The sequence below is a fragment of the Dama dama genome, chromosome 3 (genome assembly GCF_033118175.1).
Source record: "Dama dama isolate Ldn47 chromosome 3, ASM3311817v1, whole genome shotgun sequence".
Classification (NCBI taxonomy): domain Eukaryota; kingdom Metazoa; phylum Chordata; class Mammalia; order Artiodactyla; family Cervidae; genus Dama; species Dama dama.
The window spans coordinates 47,120,027-47,140,845 of NC_083683.1; the positions used below are offsets into that span (position 1 = coordinate 47,120,027).

The following is a 20,819-nucleotide window of genomic DNA, read 5'->3' on the forward strand; positions in this document are numbered from 1 at the left end:
AGAAACTGTGATTTGAATTTGACCTTTCCCTGGGCCATGTGGTATGATTTTCTCCTGTGATCCCCAGTAGTGGCAGTGAGTTGCAGCTCCCAGCCATACCATCACAAGGGTAAACAACTGATACACTTACAACCATTCTGTTTCCCACTTTCAGTATAGTATTCAATAGATTACATAAGATATTCAACACAATTATAAAATAGGCTTTTTGTCAGATTATTTTGCCCAACTGTAGGCTAATGTAAATATTCTGAACATGTTTAAGGCAGGCTAAGTTAAGCTATGATGTTCAGTAAATGCACTTTCGACTTTAGATATTTTCAACTTACAATGGGTTTATTGGGATGTAACCCCAATGTAAGCCAAGGAAAATCTGTACTGCTGTAAATGAGGAGAAAGGGCATTTCAAGAACCTTCTGTGCTTAGCATTACTAGTGCCCTTCTTGTATCACAGCTGTGACTGTTCCAAGGTAACTCTGCATGTCTAGACCAGGTGCAAAAATGAGTGTGATGAAAGTGGGAGTGGGCAGGAATAGAGAAACACAGGTGAAAAATCCCTCACTTTCCTTGTAATACTAAAATTCATACTCATCTAGGCATACTTCGTCAAACCACACCTCTGAATACTAGGCCTCAACTGTTTGTCTTTCAAGTTCCAACTTCCTAACTGGCCCAGTGTCCAGTTGTTTCCTTCAGTCTCTTAAATTCATCACTCTCCCTCTTCCCTATGGAAAAGATCTCTTGATTCAGACCCCCTCCAGCAACCTAGTCTTAGCAGTGAGTAGCAACACTGGTGCAGTGAGGTCTCTCGGAGGCCTCCACCTATCCCTGGTTAAGAAATGAAAATGAGAGCTGAAGGAGTAAGGTCCAAAGCAAGAGATGTTCACTCATTCTCCGGCTTCCTGACTTTGCCCAAGGAGCCCCAGTCTCCACTGCGCCCACTACGCCGCCCCAGTCCTTAAATAACAGGCATAGCCCTGTGACTTCTCACCTGTCCCCACTGTCTCAGCCCAATTCCCTAGCTTCCGCCACCACCGCCCACAGATTCCAGCCCCCACATCGGACCCCGCCCGGACTTCGTCTCCAATACTGGCTGCTTCTGCTGCAGCCGCTGCCATGGTGATGAACCTCGCGAGATCTGCCGCTTGCCGGTGCTCAGCTCTCGCGCGATCGGGGAGGTGGGAAGTATCCCTGTCTGGGGGTGGGGGTGCGCCGCACAGCTCCTGTCGCCGTCGCGGCTTCCGGTGCTAGGTGGAGGGCAGGAAGGAGGGAGCCGGGAGCGAGGCCAGGGGAGCAGCCGCGCTGAAATCGGCTGAGGGAGCCGGAGAGAGTGGAACGAGAGCCGAGCGGAGCCTGTGGGGGCGGAGGCGGCGGCCGCAGCGGCGGAGCTGGGAGCAGGAACAGGTGAGGGACTTGGAGGAGGGAAGGCGGGTCCGGGTAGAGGAGAGGCTCGGGGTGGGGGCTGCGAAGATAGAGCCCCCTCGCCCCGCTCTTCGCTCGCTCGCCCGCCCGGCACTGCCTGGCATGGAGCGGTGTGGTCCTTCCCTCCCGAGAGCTCGGAGAGGGGGCGCCGGGCCAGCCACAAGCCTGCCCCCGCATTTGAAGGACGCTGAGCTGGTGTGGGGGTGGGGGGCGCACACGGTTTTGTCCTCCGCCTCGCACAAGGGGGCGACCTGGGCTGCAGTGAGGATCCCCTCGCCTGCAGGAGGTGGGCTTTTGAAGGGTCTTGTTTGAGGGGGAGGAAAGCGGTCCTGGGTGAGGTGACGTGGGGGCGGCGATGACTGTTTTGTATTCTTTTCTTATTAAAGGGCTAGGGAATAGCGCTTTTTCTTACCCGCTTTCCGCGTTCACCTTGGTTATAGACCAGAGAGAAGCCTTGCTATGGTGACACCCCTCCCCCTATCGTGGGGCAGGGGTCTGTAGGGGGGTTAGGGATTAACCTGGAACACAGGCTAGTGGGACAACCCAGGGGCACTATTCTGGTGGAGGTTGAGCTTTCGGGTCCTGGGAACCGCATGTTGGGAAGAGGGCAGCAGGTGGGGAGCCAGAAGAGAGGAGGCAGCAGAAGGGGGAGGGGGATCTGGTCTTCCTTGGAGAAGAGAGGTGGTGCTTTCCTCCCCCAGGCGTAGCGGGGGCGGTCTCACAGGAGGAGGGAGCTTCTGGTCGCTGGCTCTGAGTTTCGCTCTTCCAATCCGCTTTCTTTCTTTAGGAAGTACCAGGATTCCCGGAACCGAAAATGGAGCCGTTGCTTACACCAGTGTTTGAGGGAAGAAGGTGGGGGTGAGGGGTAGGATGGAATTCCCTGTTAAAACCGGGCCACTTGATTAGCCAAGTTGTAGCTCCTCTTTGGGGAGAGTTCCCTTCTTTCTGGGTTGTATTACCGCTGGTCTCCCTCTGGCTAGGCCGGGAGGAGTGTGGTATGTGGTCAGGAGTGAGAAGAAATAGTGAGGTCATGGGGGAGGGAGAAGTGTAACTTAAAACGTGTCTCTGTCGCTGTTGGATTGGGTCACTCCTGGTCTATGGCATGAAAATTTTATTTGGTAGGAGATCTGCTGCAGGAGTCTGATTGCTTAGGTCAGTGCAGCTAGGGTCTGCATACTTCCTTCCCCATCCCTATTCAGGTGGTGACAGTATTTGCTACCATTTTGTCTTGAGCTTGTTGTTGGGGTAAGTGTCTCCACTTGTTATGACTGGAATGGGTCAGTGAATTGGTCATTGTGCATTAGACTTGGGTTTGAATACCATGTCTATAAAAGCTCGTTCTAAGAAAGAAACTGATCCACCTTTTTACAGAATGGATCTTTGACGGTGGATTCAGCTTGGAAGGGTCCTCTTGTATCACATATTAACATTCCTCCTGCCTCCCAGCATAGAGTTATTGCCTTGGGTAGTCAAAAAAAATTTTCTTCTGTTGTAGTCAAAATTTGTATGCGTATATCTTGCTTTTCCAAAGAGACAAAACTTTGAGTGCAGGAATTGGATCTCATCTTGTGTCCCCCACACTGTCTGGGCACACAGTAAGCTCTCATGAATACTGAATGTGAATGAATAGAACTTAGGTTTTCTTTTTTTTCTTTTTTTAAAAAAAATATTTATTGATTTATTTGGCTGCACTGGGTCTCAGTTGTGGCCCTTGGGACTCTTTAGTTGCGGAATGCAGGATGGGCATGGTAACTCTTAGTTGTAGGATCTAGTTCCCTGACTAGGGATCAAACCTGGAAAGTCCTGAACTCAGGATTTCTGACCACAGTTTAAGGAAAGAGGAAGAGATGGCTTGGCTGTCATAGAGAGCCTCCTGAAGTTAGCTGAGTGAGGGTGTAAAGGTCTTTACCCTTTGTAATTAAGAAGTCTTGGTCTCTCCATGTTTCCTACGAGGCACAAAACAGTCATGGATATTGAAAGTTAAGACCCCCAAAAGAAAAGTATTAGAACACAGAGTCATTATTTAGCAGAAATCCTAGATCTCCTGCTTCCCTGTTTTGGGCAAAGGAGTCTCTCCTTTAGACCTAGGTCCTACAGAGTTGTCTGCAGATTGAGTTCCTGATAATTACAGAGAAGGGAGCCAGTGTATGTATCTGGTACCTGGCATAGAATTGGTGGCAATGAATGGTAGCTGCTCTTACTAAACTGAATGCAAGTGTAAAGGAGGACAGACAGCAGGCTAGAAGGAGTGGAAGTGAAGTCTTAAGTGCACAAAGAGTCATAAAGTGTGTTGTCTCTGCTACTTTCTTCCACTGGAGTCATAATAGAGGAAATGGACTCAGAGGACAGTGGGCGGGATTTATTGGTTAGAAGGAAGTTCTCTAAAACCAAGTTTGTTAAAACTGAGTCAATGACTGAGGGAAATTGTGGAATCTACTCACCCATATACCTTTAGAAATGGATTTCAAGAGGCCTGAGACTCAAAACATATCACTGTATTTCACCCTCCTTACCATTTTTTGTGTGTGGCTACTGTGGAACTTCCCTGACTTGGGATCGAACCTGTGTCCCATGCAGTAGAAGTGCAGAGTCTTAACCACTGGATCACCAGGGAAGTCCTTCACATTTTTAAAATTGCAGTATAGTTGATTTACAATATTGTGTTCATTTCAGGTGTACAGCATAGTTTTCTTCACCATTTTTGTTACATAGTATGATAATTAAGAGTGTGGACCTTGGAATCGGACACAATTGGGTTCAAATTATGCCTCTGCTAGATACTAGTTGTATGATTTTGGTGAAATTATTTGTCTCTCTTAGCTTCATTTTCCTCATCTGTAAAGAGTATGATAATGACAGTGTCTGCTCATAGTGTTGGCATGGGAATTAAATGAGATAGCATATACAGAGTCCTTAGGGTTATACAAAGCACACATAGTAAGCCTCAAGTAAATGTTAGCTGCTATTAATAATCATCATCATAACAGTAATAATAACATGAGCCCTCAGGGCTGCCTTAAAAAAGAAGAGGTTTATAAAAGAACAACTTGCTGCCTGAAGCGCCTGTGTAGAGGGGTGATTGTTACCATGACTTTCTGTGCTGGTCGTAGGCTTATGAGCAATGAAATCTTTTTTCAGCATCAGCCTCACAGAGGCAGCTCCTGTTGCCTGAGTGGGAGGTGAAGCTGGAGCAAGGCAGGGGCCCTGAACCATCAACTGGGATGTAGAGTGAGGATGTGGGGGCTCAGGAATAGTGTTCATGATACAAAAGTCAGCGTGACTCTGAGGGAATGGCTGACTCTTCCATGAAAGAGCACCCTCATTGGCCTATGTCAGGTGTTTAGATTCCTGGGTCCCATTATTTTAGATCTTGGTATTTCAGCATCCTCCATTTCCTGGGCCACTCTTTTCACTTAGTCATATCTCCTTTAAATGTCTGCCTCTGTTTCAGAATGTACTGTATTAAGGTCCAGAGTTGCAATGTCTATAAATCTGTCTGCTATGCCTTTTCCAACATCTGTTGCAAATATAGGTTGAGTACTAATAAAGCTTTTGGATAATGAAAGGACATGGGGAGCATTTGGAAAGAGTTCTACAAATGTTTGAGGGCTTTGTCTTATAGTCTGGGAAAGAACTGACTGAGGTAGGGATTCTACAAAGGTGTTAGAGATTTGTCATGGACATCTGTAAAGGACCTGCTGCATCAGATGGACCAGAAAAAGAAATGGCTCAAGATATCAGGGATCCACAGTTATCACCATATTCCTGAAGAAAGTTGAAATGACTGGGCGTGGCAGATTTTAGTTCCTCGACAACCAGGGATTGAGCCCAGGCCCTTGGCATTGAAATTGCGGTGTCCTAACCACTGGACTGCCAGGGAATTCCCATAGCTTGTCCTTTAGGAGCTTAAACACAAGCATGTCAAGCATGAATGTTTAAATTTCAACATGATTTAGGATGCAGAAGAACATAAGCTTTCTGTTGGAGTGGTTTAATTCTTCATCCTCCCCTTTTTGAAAAAAAGGAATCTAACCCTACCTTATATAAAATGTTATTTGAAGTCTAATAGATAAAATGGATAAAAGCAGTGCGGCTGTGGTAGTGGTGGAGAGTGGCAGACCATAATCAGAACCTCTCCCTTTCCCTTTCTCCTAGGCAGGCTCTGAATCCCATCCAAGGAACCTTAGGGCTCTGAGAACATGGAAGCCACTTTTCTAGTTTGTCAGTTACAGGAAAAGGATTGGAGATCACATGTAGAATACTGTCTTCCTCAACCTCACAAGCGTTTGCCACCATCAGTAGAACTGAGTTCAGCAACAAGTATATCAGTCACTAGGTACAGATCAGTCATGGAGCTGGATGCTGGGAGAGCATGAAACATGAATAAGGCACAGTCCCAGCTGTCAAGGGACTGAGAGTCTAGTGTTGTTTTCCCACCGTGGTGTCCTGAGAAAATGGTAATAGTGAAACACGCATAGCTGCTTGCAACCCGAGATGACTGGCCCATGGGCTCTAGCCACTCTAAGCCCTAGCTATCCAGTATTGATGGGATCAGCATCTTCAGCTGACCTGTATTACATTAAAGGCACATTATTTGGGAAGTTCCAGCTCTGGAAAGCAAAACACACCAAGGTAAATAAAACATTCTGTGGTAAGTCCTAGAGAAGTGTGTTTGAGGTGCTGATGGATCACAGAAGGCTCTTATCCCCCAAGGTAGGACATTCCTTGTCTTCTGTATCCTTAGGCTGCTCTGTTAGGGGTGGCCTTGTCCAAATCATGGCCTCCTGTTTCATCTTTTCACTGGCAGCTCCATCTTAACCTGCACAGTGGGACCAGATTGGGGCAAAGGTTTACTAGGGCTTTAGGCTGATTACTCATGGGATTTCAGTGATTTTGTAATTAGGAAGGTACGGTGTACTGGATATCCAAGGCTAGAGATGTGGGCATTGGAGCAGCCATCAAATATCAGGATATGGTACAGTTTTAAGCTGGTCAAATTCTAAGAATAGGGTACACTGAAAGCTTTGATTAGAGGGCAGTGCCACGGAATGTTCCAGGGGAATAAATGAGTCTAGTTTTTATTTGGTCACTGTCTTATCTAGCTAGGTCATGCATTCTGAAACAGACTTGAGGTTCTGTTCTGACTCACTTGCTGAGGTTTGTCTTTGGGAAAAGCCATACCCTTCCCTGATATTTGGGTCTATCAGGGCAATTTAGACTCCTTCGCTTGACTTTGTGGCTTCCTTCAAGTTATCCTGAACTGGAGTCTTCCTCTCGGACTAGAAGGGAAACTGGTGTTTAACGATTCTGACTCAAACCTAAATGCTGTTAGTTAAGTAGAGACTAATTTTAGTCATATGTTCTAATTTATAACAAGGCCATTCATTGATTGCCTAGTAGCTAAGTTCAGTAGGTATCTTTCAGGCCTTATCTTAATTTGACTTTTTCATAGCCTTTGACCCTTCTTTTTTTTTTTTCTTTCCTCATTGGTATCTATGATGCCTTATTCTTTTGATTTCCTTTTTACCCTTTTGGTTGCTTCCTACTCTCTCTGCTGGCCTTTTTTGGCTTTAAATGTTGATGTGCCCCAGGTTTTTAATCTTTGGGCTTTTTCTCCTGTTTGAGCATGCACACTCTCTCTAGATATATAGATTAGGATGTATTAGTTGCAAAAGATAGAAAACACACCTGTGAAGGACTTCCCTGGTGATCCACTGGTTAAGAATCCGCCTTCCAATGCAAAGAACTTGGGTTCTATCCCTGGTCCCAGGATGATCCCACATGCCTCAGGGCAACTAAGCCTGTGTGCTGCAACTAGTGAGCCCACCCTCTAGAGCCTGAGCATGGCAGCTAGCGAAAGCTTATGTGCAACGAAGACTCAGTGCAGCCAACATAAGAAAGAAAAGAGAAAACACACCGTGGCTCAAATAATCAGAGGATTTATTAAACATCTAGCAGAAAATCTAGGTGAAATAAGCCAGACACAAAAGAACAAATATTGTTTGATTCCACATTAACGTGGTACCTAGAATAGTCAGATTCAGAAACAGCATAGTGGTTGTTTCCAGGGGTAGGGGAGGGGCATTATTGTTTAACAAGTAAGAGTTTCAGTTTGGGAAGATGAAAAAGTTCTGGAGATGCATGGTAGTGATGGTTGCACAACAGTGTAACTGTATTTAATGCCACTGAACTGTACACTTAAAAATGGTTAAAATGGTAAATTTTATTCATATTTTACCACAAGGCTTCCCAGGTGACACAGTGGGTAAAGAATACACCTGCAGTCCAGGAGACTCAGGTTCGATTCCTGGGTCAGGAGGATACCCTGAAGGAGGGCATGGCAACCCACTCCAGTATTCTTGCCTGGAGAATCTCATGGACAGAGGAGCCTGGTGGGCTATGGGCTGTGGGGTTGCAGAATCAGACACAGCTGAAGCAACTGAGCACACACACACATAGTCTACCACATGCAGAAGTAGTTCAGGGGTAGAACGTTTCTTCTTACAATTGTTTTTGATCTACCAACTAAACACTGGTAGGATCCAAGTTTTTCTGCTCTGATATCCTAGTGTTCCTGTGTCTGTCCCATCATATACTCAAGATTACGCCAGCATCTTGCCCTTCTACATTAACATCCAAAGGCTAGAGAAGAGAACATTGATATATGTTCTTTTTTAAGATTGAGGAAATCTTTCCCAGATATTCCCAGTAGACTTTTCTTACATCTTATTGCCCAGAATTAGTGCTTGACCATTTGTGACTCAAATCATGGTGAGAGAAATGAAATGCCCACAGCCTTTGCTGATCAGCTTTTATACCCTAGGGTTGGGGAGGGGTAGCTCGTAACCACTGCCTGCCAACGTCTGAACAAATTAAGGGTTCTGTTAGAAGAAAGAAGGGAAGATGGCTGTTGGCAGGCAACCAATAACTGCTGCCACTCTGAATCTTCCTGGTTCCTCTTGGGGCTTCATTTACTATCTATGTAGGTGATTCTGAATACCCTGACCAGACTTTTCTCCCGATTTTCAGACCTTAGCACTTCAACATTAATCTAAAAACAAACATCTTTGCTGCCAGATCTGTTTCTGTAGTGTTTCCAGTCTAAAGAAGTGCCACTGACTCACACAGGCCAGAAACCTGGGAGTCATCTTTGACTCTCCTCTCCCCACTATAATCAGCTATCAAACCCTATGGAGTCTACTATTTTGGTGTTTCAAATCTGTCGTGTCCTCTCTATTGCCACCTCTGTTTCAGAACTTTTGATTTCTTTCTTTTTTTCTCTTTTTAAATTTTATTTATTTAAAATTTTAAATTTATTTTTTCATTGAAGGATAATTGCTGTACACAATTTTTTTGTTTTGTTTTCTGTCAAACATCAACATGAATCAGCCATAGGTATACATATGTCCTCTTCGTCTTGACCCTCCTTCTTCTCTCCCTCCCCATCCCACCCCTCTAAGAACTTTGGACTTCTTATCTGTATTACTGGACCTCGCAAGTGGTCTCTTTCCCTCCGTCTTTCCCCCCTTTAACTTATTCCCTAAACTGCTGTCAGAACAACCTTTCTAAAGCACATATCTGATCATGTTACTCAGTGTTACCTTTAGGGCCCTTCATGATCCAGCTCCTGCTTCCCTCCAGCCTCATCCCTTCTTTTTACTCACAATGCTGCATCCACGTAGATGACCTCCTGGTTGCACCTGGCTTTGGCTAATCACTGTTCTAACTCATCTTTATGCCTGTGCATACACTCTTCCCTCTTCCACCTTCCCTATTCTTTAGTGTCTGACTGAGTCATATTCTTCCTTTAAGAGTCAGCTCAGGTGTGACCAGAGAGTCATGTCTTGGAATTGGCCTTCATCCTCCAGTCTTGACTAACTGCTCTAGCTTTCTGTCCCCATAATACCATGTGCTTATCCCACTCTTAGCCTCACACTATAATCCTCTGTTTCCTAGTCTTTCTCTCCCATTGAGTTTCATGAAGGCAGAAACTGTCTTCCTCTGTATTCCTAGTTCATTATACTTAATAAACATTTAACGAATGAATGGAAACTGACATCAGAAGCTGTTTCTTGGCTTTGGGAAATCTTTGAGTTTAATAGAAGCCATTGGGATACTAATCTACGAGTTCTTGTGTGCTGATTACAGTGCTCTTGAGACAAAAATTTGGAAAGTTTACATAGGTCACAAGCCAGCTGCATTAAGGAAACCAAATACAGGCAGACCCTACTTTGGTTTCCCTAAATTTTTTGGTCTATTCCATTGGCTGTGCTAAAAATAGCATCTTTATTAGTGATGTCTCAATTTGAAAATCGTCTGGGAATATAGCTGCTTTTTGTGCACTCTGCCTGGCAGCAGAGGGTTTGGTAGACTCTGGTCTTCTTTTCCCTGAGCCCAGCAGCCTGAAAAGGAGGTGCTGGATCAGGAGTCCCCTCAGGGGTGTCTCAGGACACATGCCTGTGACGAAGAATGGGGAGTGTGTGTGGCAGGCTGAGCTGTGACTCTTAGAATCGAGGCAGACAGGCCTCGAGTCAAAAGGACTGAACAGTCAGTGACAGCACAAGCCTGCCTCTCCTGGGGGAGGGGGTGCGGTGGGAGTGGGAGGGAGGGATTGGGGGCCATAAGTGATCATCAGTGAGGCTTACATCAGTCAGTGTGCCTGATTGAACTGCACCGTCCAACACAGATTGTACTAAAACACATTTTTAGAGTTCCTCTTGCTACTTTTACCACTGATAACAAAGTTTGTAACTGTACAATAGAATGTTGAGACATCCTTTTTGTTAATAGAGATATTAACATCCTTTTTGTTAATAGAGATATTGCTGTATTCCATTTTTTATCTTGAGCCACTCACCTTCAGTCTTACCTGCTTCCTGTTTCTCCCAGCCCATGGAACCCTGGTATTTTGCCCTATTGACACAGGAGTGCCATCTGTGGCAAAAGAGAATGACTATAGGCTATACAGTATGTAGACAATCCGAGGTTGGTTGGTTTGCCATTCTGCTTCCCAGAGCTGCTTCTAGCGATGCAGTGTGGTGAAAGTGAGAGCTGACTATATAGCCGTAGGTGTATGTTCATGGCACAGAGCTGAAAGTTGCCACCATCCTGGTGGTCGGGGCAGCATGCCATCTGGAAACAGACAGGAACAAGGAAAGCCAAGATAAGAAAGCCAACATTTGCTTTGGACTGTTCATCTGAGTCAAGCTCCTGATTATATTAAAGAAGAGTCATAATGTTCATTAATTTCAAGGCCCTGGGGCGCCATGGCGGACACATGATAACTACTTGAATATTTCATTAGTTATCTGCCAGCCCCATTGAGTTTTAAATGCCAAGAGAAAATTTTACCACTTTTAGTCTTCTTGTCCTTTCATGGCTTTCCCAAACCAGTCTTAAGGTCAGTGTATGTGGAAAATGGCCAGGAATTGACAGGAAAGCTGAGCAGCCATCTGTGCACCACATGGAGATACCAAGTACTGCTAGGACAGAAGAAATGATATAAGCCTTAGATGAGGCTTAAATCAGCCAATGTGCTTGCTTGAACTCCTACAGCGGGGCTTGGCACTGGGAGCAAGGAAAGATCCAAAATAAATAGAAGGCATAGTCTTTGCACATGGTGAGCACATGGTTAAATTGGGGAGACAGTAAATGCACAGATTTAGAAGGAAAAACTCCACAACGTAGTGCCACTTGAATGGTTCAGATAATTCAGGGGCCTTTATGTAGCTTGCCAGGAAATAGAAATCAGTGTAACACTGGGATCCGCTTTTGAACCAAGACTTCAGTGTGATAGCTTAGCAAAGAAGCAAACCAAAGGACAGTGTGTGCATATTCTGGGGCAAGGGCTTGCTTTCAGCCACTGGTCTACTCACAGTTGGTAATCATTTAATCAGCAATACTTCTAGTCAGAAGGATGGCAAGATAAACGTGTGGTATAAATTCAGTTCAGAATCTGGGCCAAAGCCTATTACCTAAGCTTTAAAGCAAAGTGTCATCTGGAGCTAAAAGAAAGAACACGTGAGCAGGAAACAAGATAAAAACTAGGAGGCCTTGGGGAAGGTGTAAATTTCTGGAAGTGAAGGCATCAGAACCAGAAATCTGACTACCACGGATTACCAGAGTTGGTAGGATCTGATCTTACTAGCTGGGTAGGTTTCCCCTCCTGCCTCAGGAATCCTCAGGAATCTGTCTGCCTGGGTGGTTGAGGCAGGAGGGGCCGGGTGGATGGCTAGTGGGTGACTTGGCTGAAGTTGCGCCCTAAAGTTGAGCCAGGCCCTCCCCCTGGGGTGTGAGCCCTCTGGGTCAGGGGCTGGGCTCATCTGTGGAACCTACCCAGAGTACCACGCCTGGCTTATTAGTGAATGTCTGCGGAGGCCTTTGAAGATGAAACACTCCATAAGCACTCATTGTTTCTGTTTTTTGGACAAACTAGTACTTTGGTCTCCAGGGGCCGTTGATCTGCCTCCTTTTTACTAGTCTGGAATTCACTGCAAACTGAGGAGAGTAGGAAACAAATAAACAAAATAGTTTTTGAAAAAAACAACTAAACTCCCACCAAACCCTTGTGCTTTATCTCGAAAATAGGATTCCTCCCTATCCACCTTTCACATTCTTGGGTTTGGGTGCACTCTGTCTTGACCTGTTCCTTTGCCTGCCGGGTTTGTGGTGTGCATATGTGTACCTCTGGTTCCCAGACTGTGGAGAACGCCAGCAGCTGGCATATGGTGATTGCTGAATAAGCTGCTGACGCATTGGCTCCCGCAGGCACAGAGAACTGGCTGGCATGGGTGATTCTGAACCCCTGTTTCATTGTTGTTTCAAAGATTCATTTCTGTGGCTGTCCGGAGCCATCCAGATGGGAGAGAAGAGAAGAAATGAATGACTCTATGATTCTGTCAGTCTGGGGCAGTGGGCAAAGTGGGCAGATAGGCATTTTGTACTTTTGTAATGTTCTAACTGCTCCCTTCATTTCTGCCAATGATGTATCAGGCGGAAGCGGTCTAACCTGAATGAGGTGCTAGCAAGGTCAGTAGAGACCTTGTGAGCTAATTCAGTTACCCAGTTGCCGTGTGCCAGGCACTAGTCAAGGCACCAGGAACACAGCAGGAAACAAAATAGATAAGGAGCTGACATTATAGTAGGAGGAGAAAAACAGTCCAGAAGGAAACAAATACGGAACGTGTCAGATGGTGATAAATTCTGTGAGGAAAAAGTGGAATAATGGGTTAGAGGTGTGTGTGTGTGTGTGTGTGTGTGTGTGTGTGAAATATAGGTGGTTGTGGAAGGCCTCTTTGATAAAGGGACGGTCGAACAGACGCCTGAAGGAAGCGAGGGAGGGCTCCATGAAGGCTGTCTGGGAGATGAGCCTCCCAGGCAGAGTGAAGACAGGGACAAATGCTTTGAGAGAGGAGAGCGTTGGGGACCTGAAGTGGAGTACGCACAGGGGAGAGTAGTAGGAAAGCTGGTGAGAGAAGCGGGGTGCAGACTGCGCCAGGCTTTGTAAGCCATGTATGGCTTTGGGTTTTACAGAAAAGGAGATACGGAGCCCAGAGAGGGTTTTGAACAGAGGAGCAACATGACCTGGTTTTGGTTTTAAAATCAGTCTGGCTGCTCTGTGGAGAATAGGCTGAAGAGGGTTGGAGCCGAAGCAGAGAATGAGCTGACTGCCTCATTGCAGGTGACCATGTGGAGCAGCTGTCCTGGGAGGGACCACGGGAACCCAGGACCTGCCTGGCTGAGGAATGAGGGGGAGCCTCTCCACACCCCGCCTCCCAGCTCTCAGCTCACTGTTGTATGCACAGAGTATGGCTTTAGCAGCTGGTAGTTCACAGAGTGGAAAGGATCAGCTTTTCTTAGGAGTGCTGTTTCTTAATTCTTTCTGGCTAATTTTGGTGTGTAGAAGGAAAGTGTAGAAACACAGGAAGGGAAGAAGCAGAATCTCTTGATTAGGGCTGAGAGCATAAACCTTGGGAACCTGACAAGCCTGAACCTTGTCAGGAGTCACAAAGAGCCACTCCTTATTCCACTCCCTCCTCTCCCACCCTTTCCAGAAGTCTCAGGGCAAGGTTGGGGCAAGGAGGGGCATTAATGATCTCTCTATGCTTTGGGATATACTATAGAATGTCAGGACTGAAGGGACTTTAGAAATCATCTAGTTCAGCCTCCTCATTTACAGGTGCAGATAAGAACAGGTGAAATAACCCATCCAGAGTCCCCTGGGTAGATTACTGGCAGAAGCAGGGGTCCTGAGTGTTCAGTGCTTTGTCTCTCCTCCCAGAGGCTCAGGATCTAAGTGGGCCTTGATCTTCATGGTACGCTCAGGCCCTCAGTTTGTCAGAAAAGAACTCCAGCCATGTCTTTGGCCAGTCCCATTAGCATGAAATCCTGACAAGCAGATGGTGGTAGTGAGTTTGCATTTCTTTGCCTAGGATCAAGTCCTCCATACCAGGGTCCAGGGCCTGAACCAGACTGCCACTGCCCCCACTGCACCCTACTGTCCTCAGAAAGCAACTGCTGTGATCATGGGTAACATCTTTGGAAACCTTCTCAAGAGCCTGATTGGGAAGAAGGAGATGCGCATTCTGATGGTGGGCCTGGATGCCGCAGGAAAGACCACCATTCTGTACAAGCTGAAACTGGGCGAGATCGTCACCACCATCCCCACCATTGGTAAGGGCAAAGCTCAGATGGAGGCTCTCATGCCCACCACTGAGCCAGATAGGGGGCCTGTTCCTGCATCTCTCACCTGGCCACCAGGCAAGTCCTTACGGTCTGTGGGGTTCAGGGAGGAGTGGTTATTTACCTTCCTAGCAGGTGCTGGGCCTGCCGTTTGCAGACTTACCCTGGCCCTCTCTGATGCGGGAACTTCCGCAGCCTGGCACCCAACAGTGGCCCTCAGGCACTGAGCTGGTTTGTTCTCTGTTGTTTGAAAAGCAGGTGAAGAGCTTTGATGTTCCTGCCAGAGGCCTGGAATTGCTTCAGTTTAGATCCTCGGTGGCCCTGATCCCAGTTAAGACCTGCCTCTGGGAGGGAGAGCATTTGCCTTGTGGAAGCAGCTCTAGATCACCATCATCAGCTGGTTCTGCTTTTGGGGCTCCGGGACTGTCACTCCCTTCTTGTTGTCCATTCTGCCTCACAGGCCCCACTTCTCAGCTGAGGCTGAGGCAGGAGTGGGGCTGAGTCATTTCTTTTGCAGGAGAGAGAGTCAAAGACTGAGAGTGAGTGGAGAAGGTTGTCTCACCGAGGCAGTTGGGAACCTCCTGACTGGCCCTCTTCGTCCTCTTCTGCTGCCTCTCTTAGGTTTTCTTTTTGGCCTTAGTGCTGCTAAGTCAGGGAACACCAGGTCTGTCTGAGGAAGCCTTACTTTCTTTTCTTGGCTAGGCCTGGGGGAAACAGAAATAACCCAATGGGGCATCGTTTGCAGGCCTGGTATTTCTGGCCAAGTGACCACTGTCTGTTTTTTCCCCAAAGGGTTCAATGTGGAGACAGTGGAGTACAAGAACATCAGCTTCACAGTTTGGGATGTGGGTGGCCAGGACAAGATTCGGCCTCTCTGGAGACACTACTTCCAGAACACCCAAGGTAGGGCGTGTGAATTGCCCCCGGACGGGCAGGGGTTGGTTGGGTGTGAGCAGAGGGTGGCTATTGTTCTCGGTTATCAGGCACCAGCTCTTGCCCTGCCGCAGTTCCTAGGGGTGGGAGGCGGGAGAAGAGGGAGCAGATACTTGAAGGGTATAAGGAGGGTGTGTTCTCTTTTCGGTGGGGGAGGGGAGTTGATCTGTCGTCTCTGTGCAGCCCATGCTCTGCCTCCCCAGGGTTGATATTTGTGGTCGACAGCAATGATCGAGAGCGAGTAAATGAGGCCCGGGAGGAGCTGATGAGGATGCTGGCAGAGGATGAGCTCCGGGATGCTGTGCTCCTTGTCTTTGCAAACAAACAGGTGTGACATCTCCCTGCCTCTGCGTTTAAGAGAGGGCAGCCTGGCCATGGAAGTCACGGGATCTTGGAGCCCATTGTGTGGTAAACCCTATGACTAGGCTCTCAATTTGGAAAGTAAGAAACATGATTAGCTGGCTTCTTTACGCTCCTCTTCTTGTTCCTGCCCCCATCCCGGCTTTACTGAGCAGTGTTTCTGTCCAGAGGGACAGGTGTGGTAGATCCTTTACCTCCAGCCCCTTTGTAACCTCACCTGTTGTCTGCTTTAGTGGAGCAGCCCTCTTTCTTACGGTCAGACAGACCTGGCTGTCGGCCCATCTGAATCACTTCTCCACTTCCCTACCAACCCTATACTTGGTTTCCAACTCCTCAGTGGAGTGACCTTTAGTGCCTTGGATCTGGAGTTCTAGGATGATTAAATCCAAAGTGGCTCTTTAGGATCTTGCTCTGGGTTCCTCCACTGAAGAAGGAGGAGAGGGTGCTGGTATACCTGCCTTTGCTAGGTGGGTGCTCTAGAAGCTTCTGCAAGATCTGAGGCTCCTTTTTGTGTCTCCCTTGTGCTCCAGGATTTGCCTAATGCCATGAATGCTGCTGAGATCACAGACAAGTTGGGTCTGCATTCCCTGCGCCACCGCAACTGGTACATTCAGGCCACCTGTGCCACCAGCGGGGACGGGCTGTACGAAGGCCTGGACTGGCTGGCCAATCAGCTCAAAAACAAGAAGTGAGAGCCAGACAGCCCTATCCGACCACCCCATCCACCCCTACCGTCCCCCTGACCCAGCCCTCCCCTTTTCCTTCCTGTTGCCAGTGCGGCCAGAGCCCTGGGTATCATGTCCGCATGCCCAGCAACAGCCTTGCTTCCCCTGTCCTCCCCTCCCCCCTCCATGACCAGTCCCCAGTTGCTGTCCTGATGATGAATCATTCCAATTTACCGGATTTAAAACAAAAAACAAGGTTGTTATGGTTTCATGGGGTGGGCCCCCCTCAAGCCCTGGGGCTTGGGAGGTGGGATGGGGTGTTCCCTCCGGTTTGCTTCGTTTGGCCCTAGTTGCTGTGCTCTTGGCATCTGAGCCCCTTCCCTCTCCCCACAGGTCCCTCTCCCCTTCCCCATCTTCCGTTCCTTTGCCGCTCTCCCCCTGTTCTACATGGAAATTGCACGGGCCTCTCTGTGTGTGCGTGCATGTGTGCGCGTGTATATACCTGTATAGAGAGATATATATGGGGGCCAAGGAGCGGGTAGAGGAGGTGGGTGCAGCTCAGGGCTGGGAGCCAGGACACTGCCCACTCTCGTCTATCAGCTGCTCCTCCCATGCTGGTGAGATAAAGGGAAGGAGGTGGAGGGGAGGCTGCCCCAGTCCCGTGCAGGTGCCTCTCCACTGCAGGTAGGTTTTCCTGGATGACAGGGCAGATGATGGCTTCTCTGCCACCATCTTTCTCTATCCCTCTCTCCACCCCACTCAGGTCAGGGGGGTGGCATTTGTCTCTAGATGACTGTTCCCAAGGAGATGCCATTCTGCCCTGCCTTTTTGTGGAAGGAGAGAGGAACCCACTCACTCTTTATCAGCTCAGAGTGTTCAGCTGATCCTCCCCCTCATCCTTAGATCTGTTCCTCGGAGCTGGAGCAGGGAGGTAGGGATAGCAAGTCCATGGGTTGTATTTGGGACCCAGGGCACTGGGGAGAGGGGCTCAGGTTTTCCGTCTTCATCCTCTTGTTATTAGGAGAAGGTGAAACACAGATCAGTTTCCCTATTCCTGCCTTCCTGCCCCTTCCGTCTTCTGATCTTGGGCCTGGGTGGTTCACCTGTCCTTTGTCAGAAATTTCCTCACCCTGGTAGTTCTGCTGGCCTCACCAGAGCCGGCTGGCTGGTTTACTGAGGAGCAAGGGAGTGGGGGTGGCACAACAGACCTCAGCATCAAGCCACCTCTTCTCCATTTTTATCTAGTCCAGGGTGTGCTGAAAGATGAAAATTTTCTGTTTCCAGACCCTTAGACCATCCTGCTGTCCCTCCCCACTCCATCCCAACAGCCTTTCCCTGCCCTCTCCACCCGCTTCCCATAAATGGATCTGGGCATTGGAATGGAGGAAATCGGGCTCCGAAATGATTGTTGGTGCTGATGGGATGCAGCGGTCTTCCGAGTCCTCCCTCCATTATTATGTAGTTGTTCAGAAGCTGCTGCTACTGTGTCTCTGTCTATAGGAGGCACTTGTCCCTGAGATCCTGGCCTGGGTTCCTGACTTCCGCGGTTTCTGTGAAGCCGTGGCTTTTCTGTGGGCTCCTGTGTGTGCTGGCTGCGCCCTGAGCTCCAAGACGGCCGCCCATAGCCTTTTTGCTAATGTCAGGGCCCAGGGCCTCCATAGCATGGCTGAGGGACCCCTTCCCAGAGGGGTTGTCCCAAGCCCCACCCCATGGGGCCAGGCTTCCTGCCACCTTTGTCTACAACAGGCGGATCAGTACCCCCTACCCACGTCAGATTGAACTGTGAAAGAGAGGTTCCAGGGGTGTCTCCCTCAGTGCCAGCTCCTCAGTGATGTGTTAATTATCCAGGATGCAGTGGGTGTATGCAGGTCTCGCGCTCTAGGCCTTGGTGTGTATGTGTGCGTCTGTGTGGTTGGTGGCAGGGTAGGGGGCGGAGTTGCTGGAGCTTCTGATTCACTTTAACATGAATTCACTCCTCTGACCCCACAGAAGCTTCCCTCATACTTCTGCTTTGCCTTTGTCTGTGTTTTGTCAGATTTTTTTTTGTTCCTGCTCTTGTCGCCTCTGCCTCCCTGAACTCTTCCTTTGCCTTCTCACCTGCTTCACTGCTGATGCCTGTTTGTCTCCCTTTTCCTGGGAAAATTTCCTTAGAATTGCTCACTCTGTATCGTTGTGGTTGGTGAGGACTTTGCCTCCTCTCCCGTCTCACTCCCTCTCTGACCCTGCCTACTTAGATGTCAGTCCCAAATGGGTTTTTCTCATTTTAGACCTACCCCCCACCTTGGTTTGGGGGCCTTCAGGGACTGGTGGGGCTGAGGGTGTTAGGAAACAGTCTTGGAGGTTGCCTGGGTGCTGCTCAAGGATCTGTCCAGCAGGGGGCAGTAAATGATCTTGTTAGTATCCCAGGCTGCTAGGCCCCCTCGGCAGGGGCGGTCCTTTCTACATTCCCATTCACCCAAAAGCGCTTTTGGAATTGGGTGTTTCATTCCGCTTCTACCCACTCCCTCCCCTACTTTCCTCTGGTAGGTTTAATTTTTTGCTTTCCTTTGTTCCAGCCTTTCTTCTCCCTGGGAATTTCCCCTGTCCCCCCTTAAAAGTTTGTTTGTGGTGTTATAGTGGTAACTGCAGTTCTGAACTGGTTTTTCTCTTCTTTTTTTCTCCTCTGGAATGTAGACTGTATATGTTAAATAACTCACCTTCTCTCTCCTTGCTCAAAATGTGGGATACGCGATGACTGTGACCCTGGTTGGAAATTAAACTTGTTTTATGCAGCTTTGGAGCAGACCTTCATCCTTGATGTGCAGCAGCCGCGGCACATCAGTTTATTGGTGTGGCACAGAAACCGTGGCACAGAGTGTATTGGTGAGGGTAATTCTGCTTCTGGTCCCACTCTCCAGACTGCTGTTTGTTTCAGCAGAGGGATAAAGGGTTCTCTGGATTGGGGAGAGTGAAGTGATGGAGGTTCATCTCCACACTGCTTACTGTTTCCCATCATACCCCAAAGGGGAGCTGAAATGAATTGCGGCCCAGAGTTTGAGGGCTTCATGACTTTGCCCCTCAAGTTGTAAAGGGTTTAACCCTGAACTTAGCCATGTTGATCATCTTCTAGTAGATGTTAGGGACTCCCAACAGAGGGCCCTAATGCCTCACACAGCCCCCACTCTCAGATCTGCCCAGCCCTGTGCCTCAGGTGCTTCTAGTTGGAACAGGGTCCCCTCATCCATAGGTTGGCGTCTGCTCACCCATCTGGTTTAGGACTTTGGCACTGAGTCTGGTGAAGGGTAAAGGTCTGAGTGGTATAATGAACTTGATCCTTCTTACAGCTCATGGCCCTGCATCGCCTCTGCTTTAGTGTCCGGTTCCCCATCGTCAGGAGGCCAGACCTCATCCAGAGATAATGTTTTGAGGAAAAAGACAAACCTTGTCCTTCCACCCAATTCCCACCACTACTCTTTTCCTCTCCTGCTGTTACTCAGGCAAAGAAAGGGATGGTGCTACCCTTTCTTGGTGAGGTCTGGGTGAGTCAGGCAGGCCTTCCCCGCTCTCACCACTTTGCTAAGCTTTAAGGACAGAGGCCTTCCCAACTTGATGCTATGGAAAAGGCACAGGATTTAGGCATGTAATAAGTTTGAGAGCCCCAAATACCAGTGCGAAATTATCCTTTGTATTCAGCTAACTCCCTGCTGCCTCCCCTGGCAATTTTCCTTTTCAGCCCCTCTCTTGCTATTAAAATAAGCCATCGTGGTTAAGGACCAGTGCATCTGCCCTTATGAAACCCTTAAACTACTTAAATCAGACATTGCTTTATTAACCCCATAAGCTTTGAACACTACCCACATAACCTCAAAACCAGGTAATGCTTTCCTCCTCCTAGGCTCCTCAGAAGTCCTGCTTGGTGACTGCGGTTGCTAATAAGTTAGGAGCACTTGCCCAAGTCCATTATTTGTATACTAACAAATAGATAACTTCTAGAGCTACAGCCCTGCATAAGATAACGATAATGGAGAAGACTTTAGCTGGACGGCAGGCCAGTGGGGTTCTTTTGACCTCTGACAACTTGGGGAGAGGATGGTCTAGTCCCTCTGTCCCTTAGTAGTCCACGATACCAGGAAAGGGGGGGAAGCTCTCTTGTGACAGTTGCTTGAAACTTCTAGCTTTTGGGGGGATGGAGGAGGACATGGGGAGATGAAAGGGAGACTTAACCTGGAAGGTGAATGTTTAGCATCCAGCTGTTAAGCTCTTATCTTCCCAGAACATGAATAGCTCCTCATTCATGGCTTGGCCTAGGATATACTTCAGGATAATCTGGGCAAGGGAGCTTCTGAAGTGAGCTTAGAGAAAGCTAGTGGAAAGCTTTGGATTGGGCCAGGTGGGATATAGTCAGTGACAGGCAGGATCAGTGTGAGTGGGTATGACTTTCTCAGACTGGAGGTATAAGGTCTGAAAGCTCTGGGAAGTCACCACATTGTCTCCAGTACTTAGATTGGTCAGAGCAGACAACTGACAGGTATTTATTCTGTACCTTCTTGTTTCCAGATCTGTGCTAAGAGTGGAGTTAAACCATGGTACTGAGGGAGAGACCAGGAAGTCTGTTCCTAGGCTGCTCTGGAATGCTTTGGGATAACCACAGAGTACCATACGGGGTAGTGAGTGTTGGGGAGTCACTGTATAGAAGGGATACCCCCTTGCCGCTGCTTGGAGCGGGAAGCGGTGTCTCTGTGCAGGCAGTCATAATATTAAGAACAGTCTGTTTTCCAG

General features: G+C 48.1%; 1 protein-coding gene across 2 annotated transcripts; it reads left to right on the forward strand.

Moving 5' to 3' along the window:
* The first annotated feature begins 1,201 nt into the window (after positions 1-1,201).
* Positions 1,202-18,832, forward strand: ARF3 (ADP ribosylation factor 3). Of its 2 annotated transcripts, XM_061128892.1 has the most exons (6): positions 1,202-1,404; positions 2,210-2,274; positions 13,854-14,094; positions 14,896-15,006; positions 15,240-15,364; positions 15,927-18,832. In XM_061128892.1, the coding sequence occupies exons 3-6, from the start codon at positions 13,947-13,949 to the stop codon at positions 16,086-16,088; spliced, it is 546 nt and encodes a 181-aa protein (XP_060984875.1). In that variant the 5' UTR covers positions 1,202-1,404; positions 2,210-2,274; positions 13,854-13,946; the 3' UTR covers positions 16,089-18,832. The 2 variants fall into 2 exon arrangements, with proteins under 2 accessions (XP_060984875.1, XP_060984864.1); XM_061128881.1 differs by lacking the exon at positions 2,210-2,274 and having other exon boundaries at positions 1,203-1,404.
* The last annotated feature ends 1,987 nt before the right edge of the window (positions 18,833-20,819 follow it).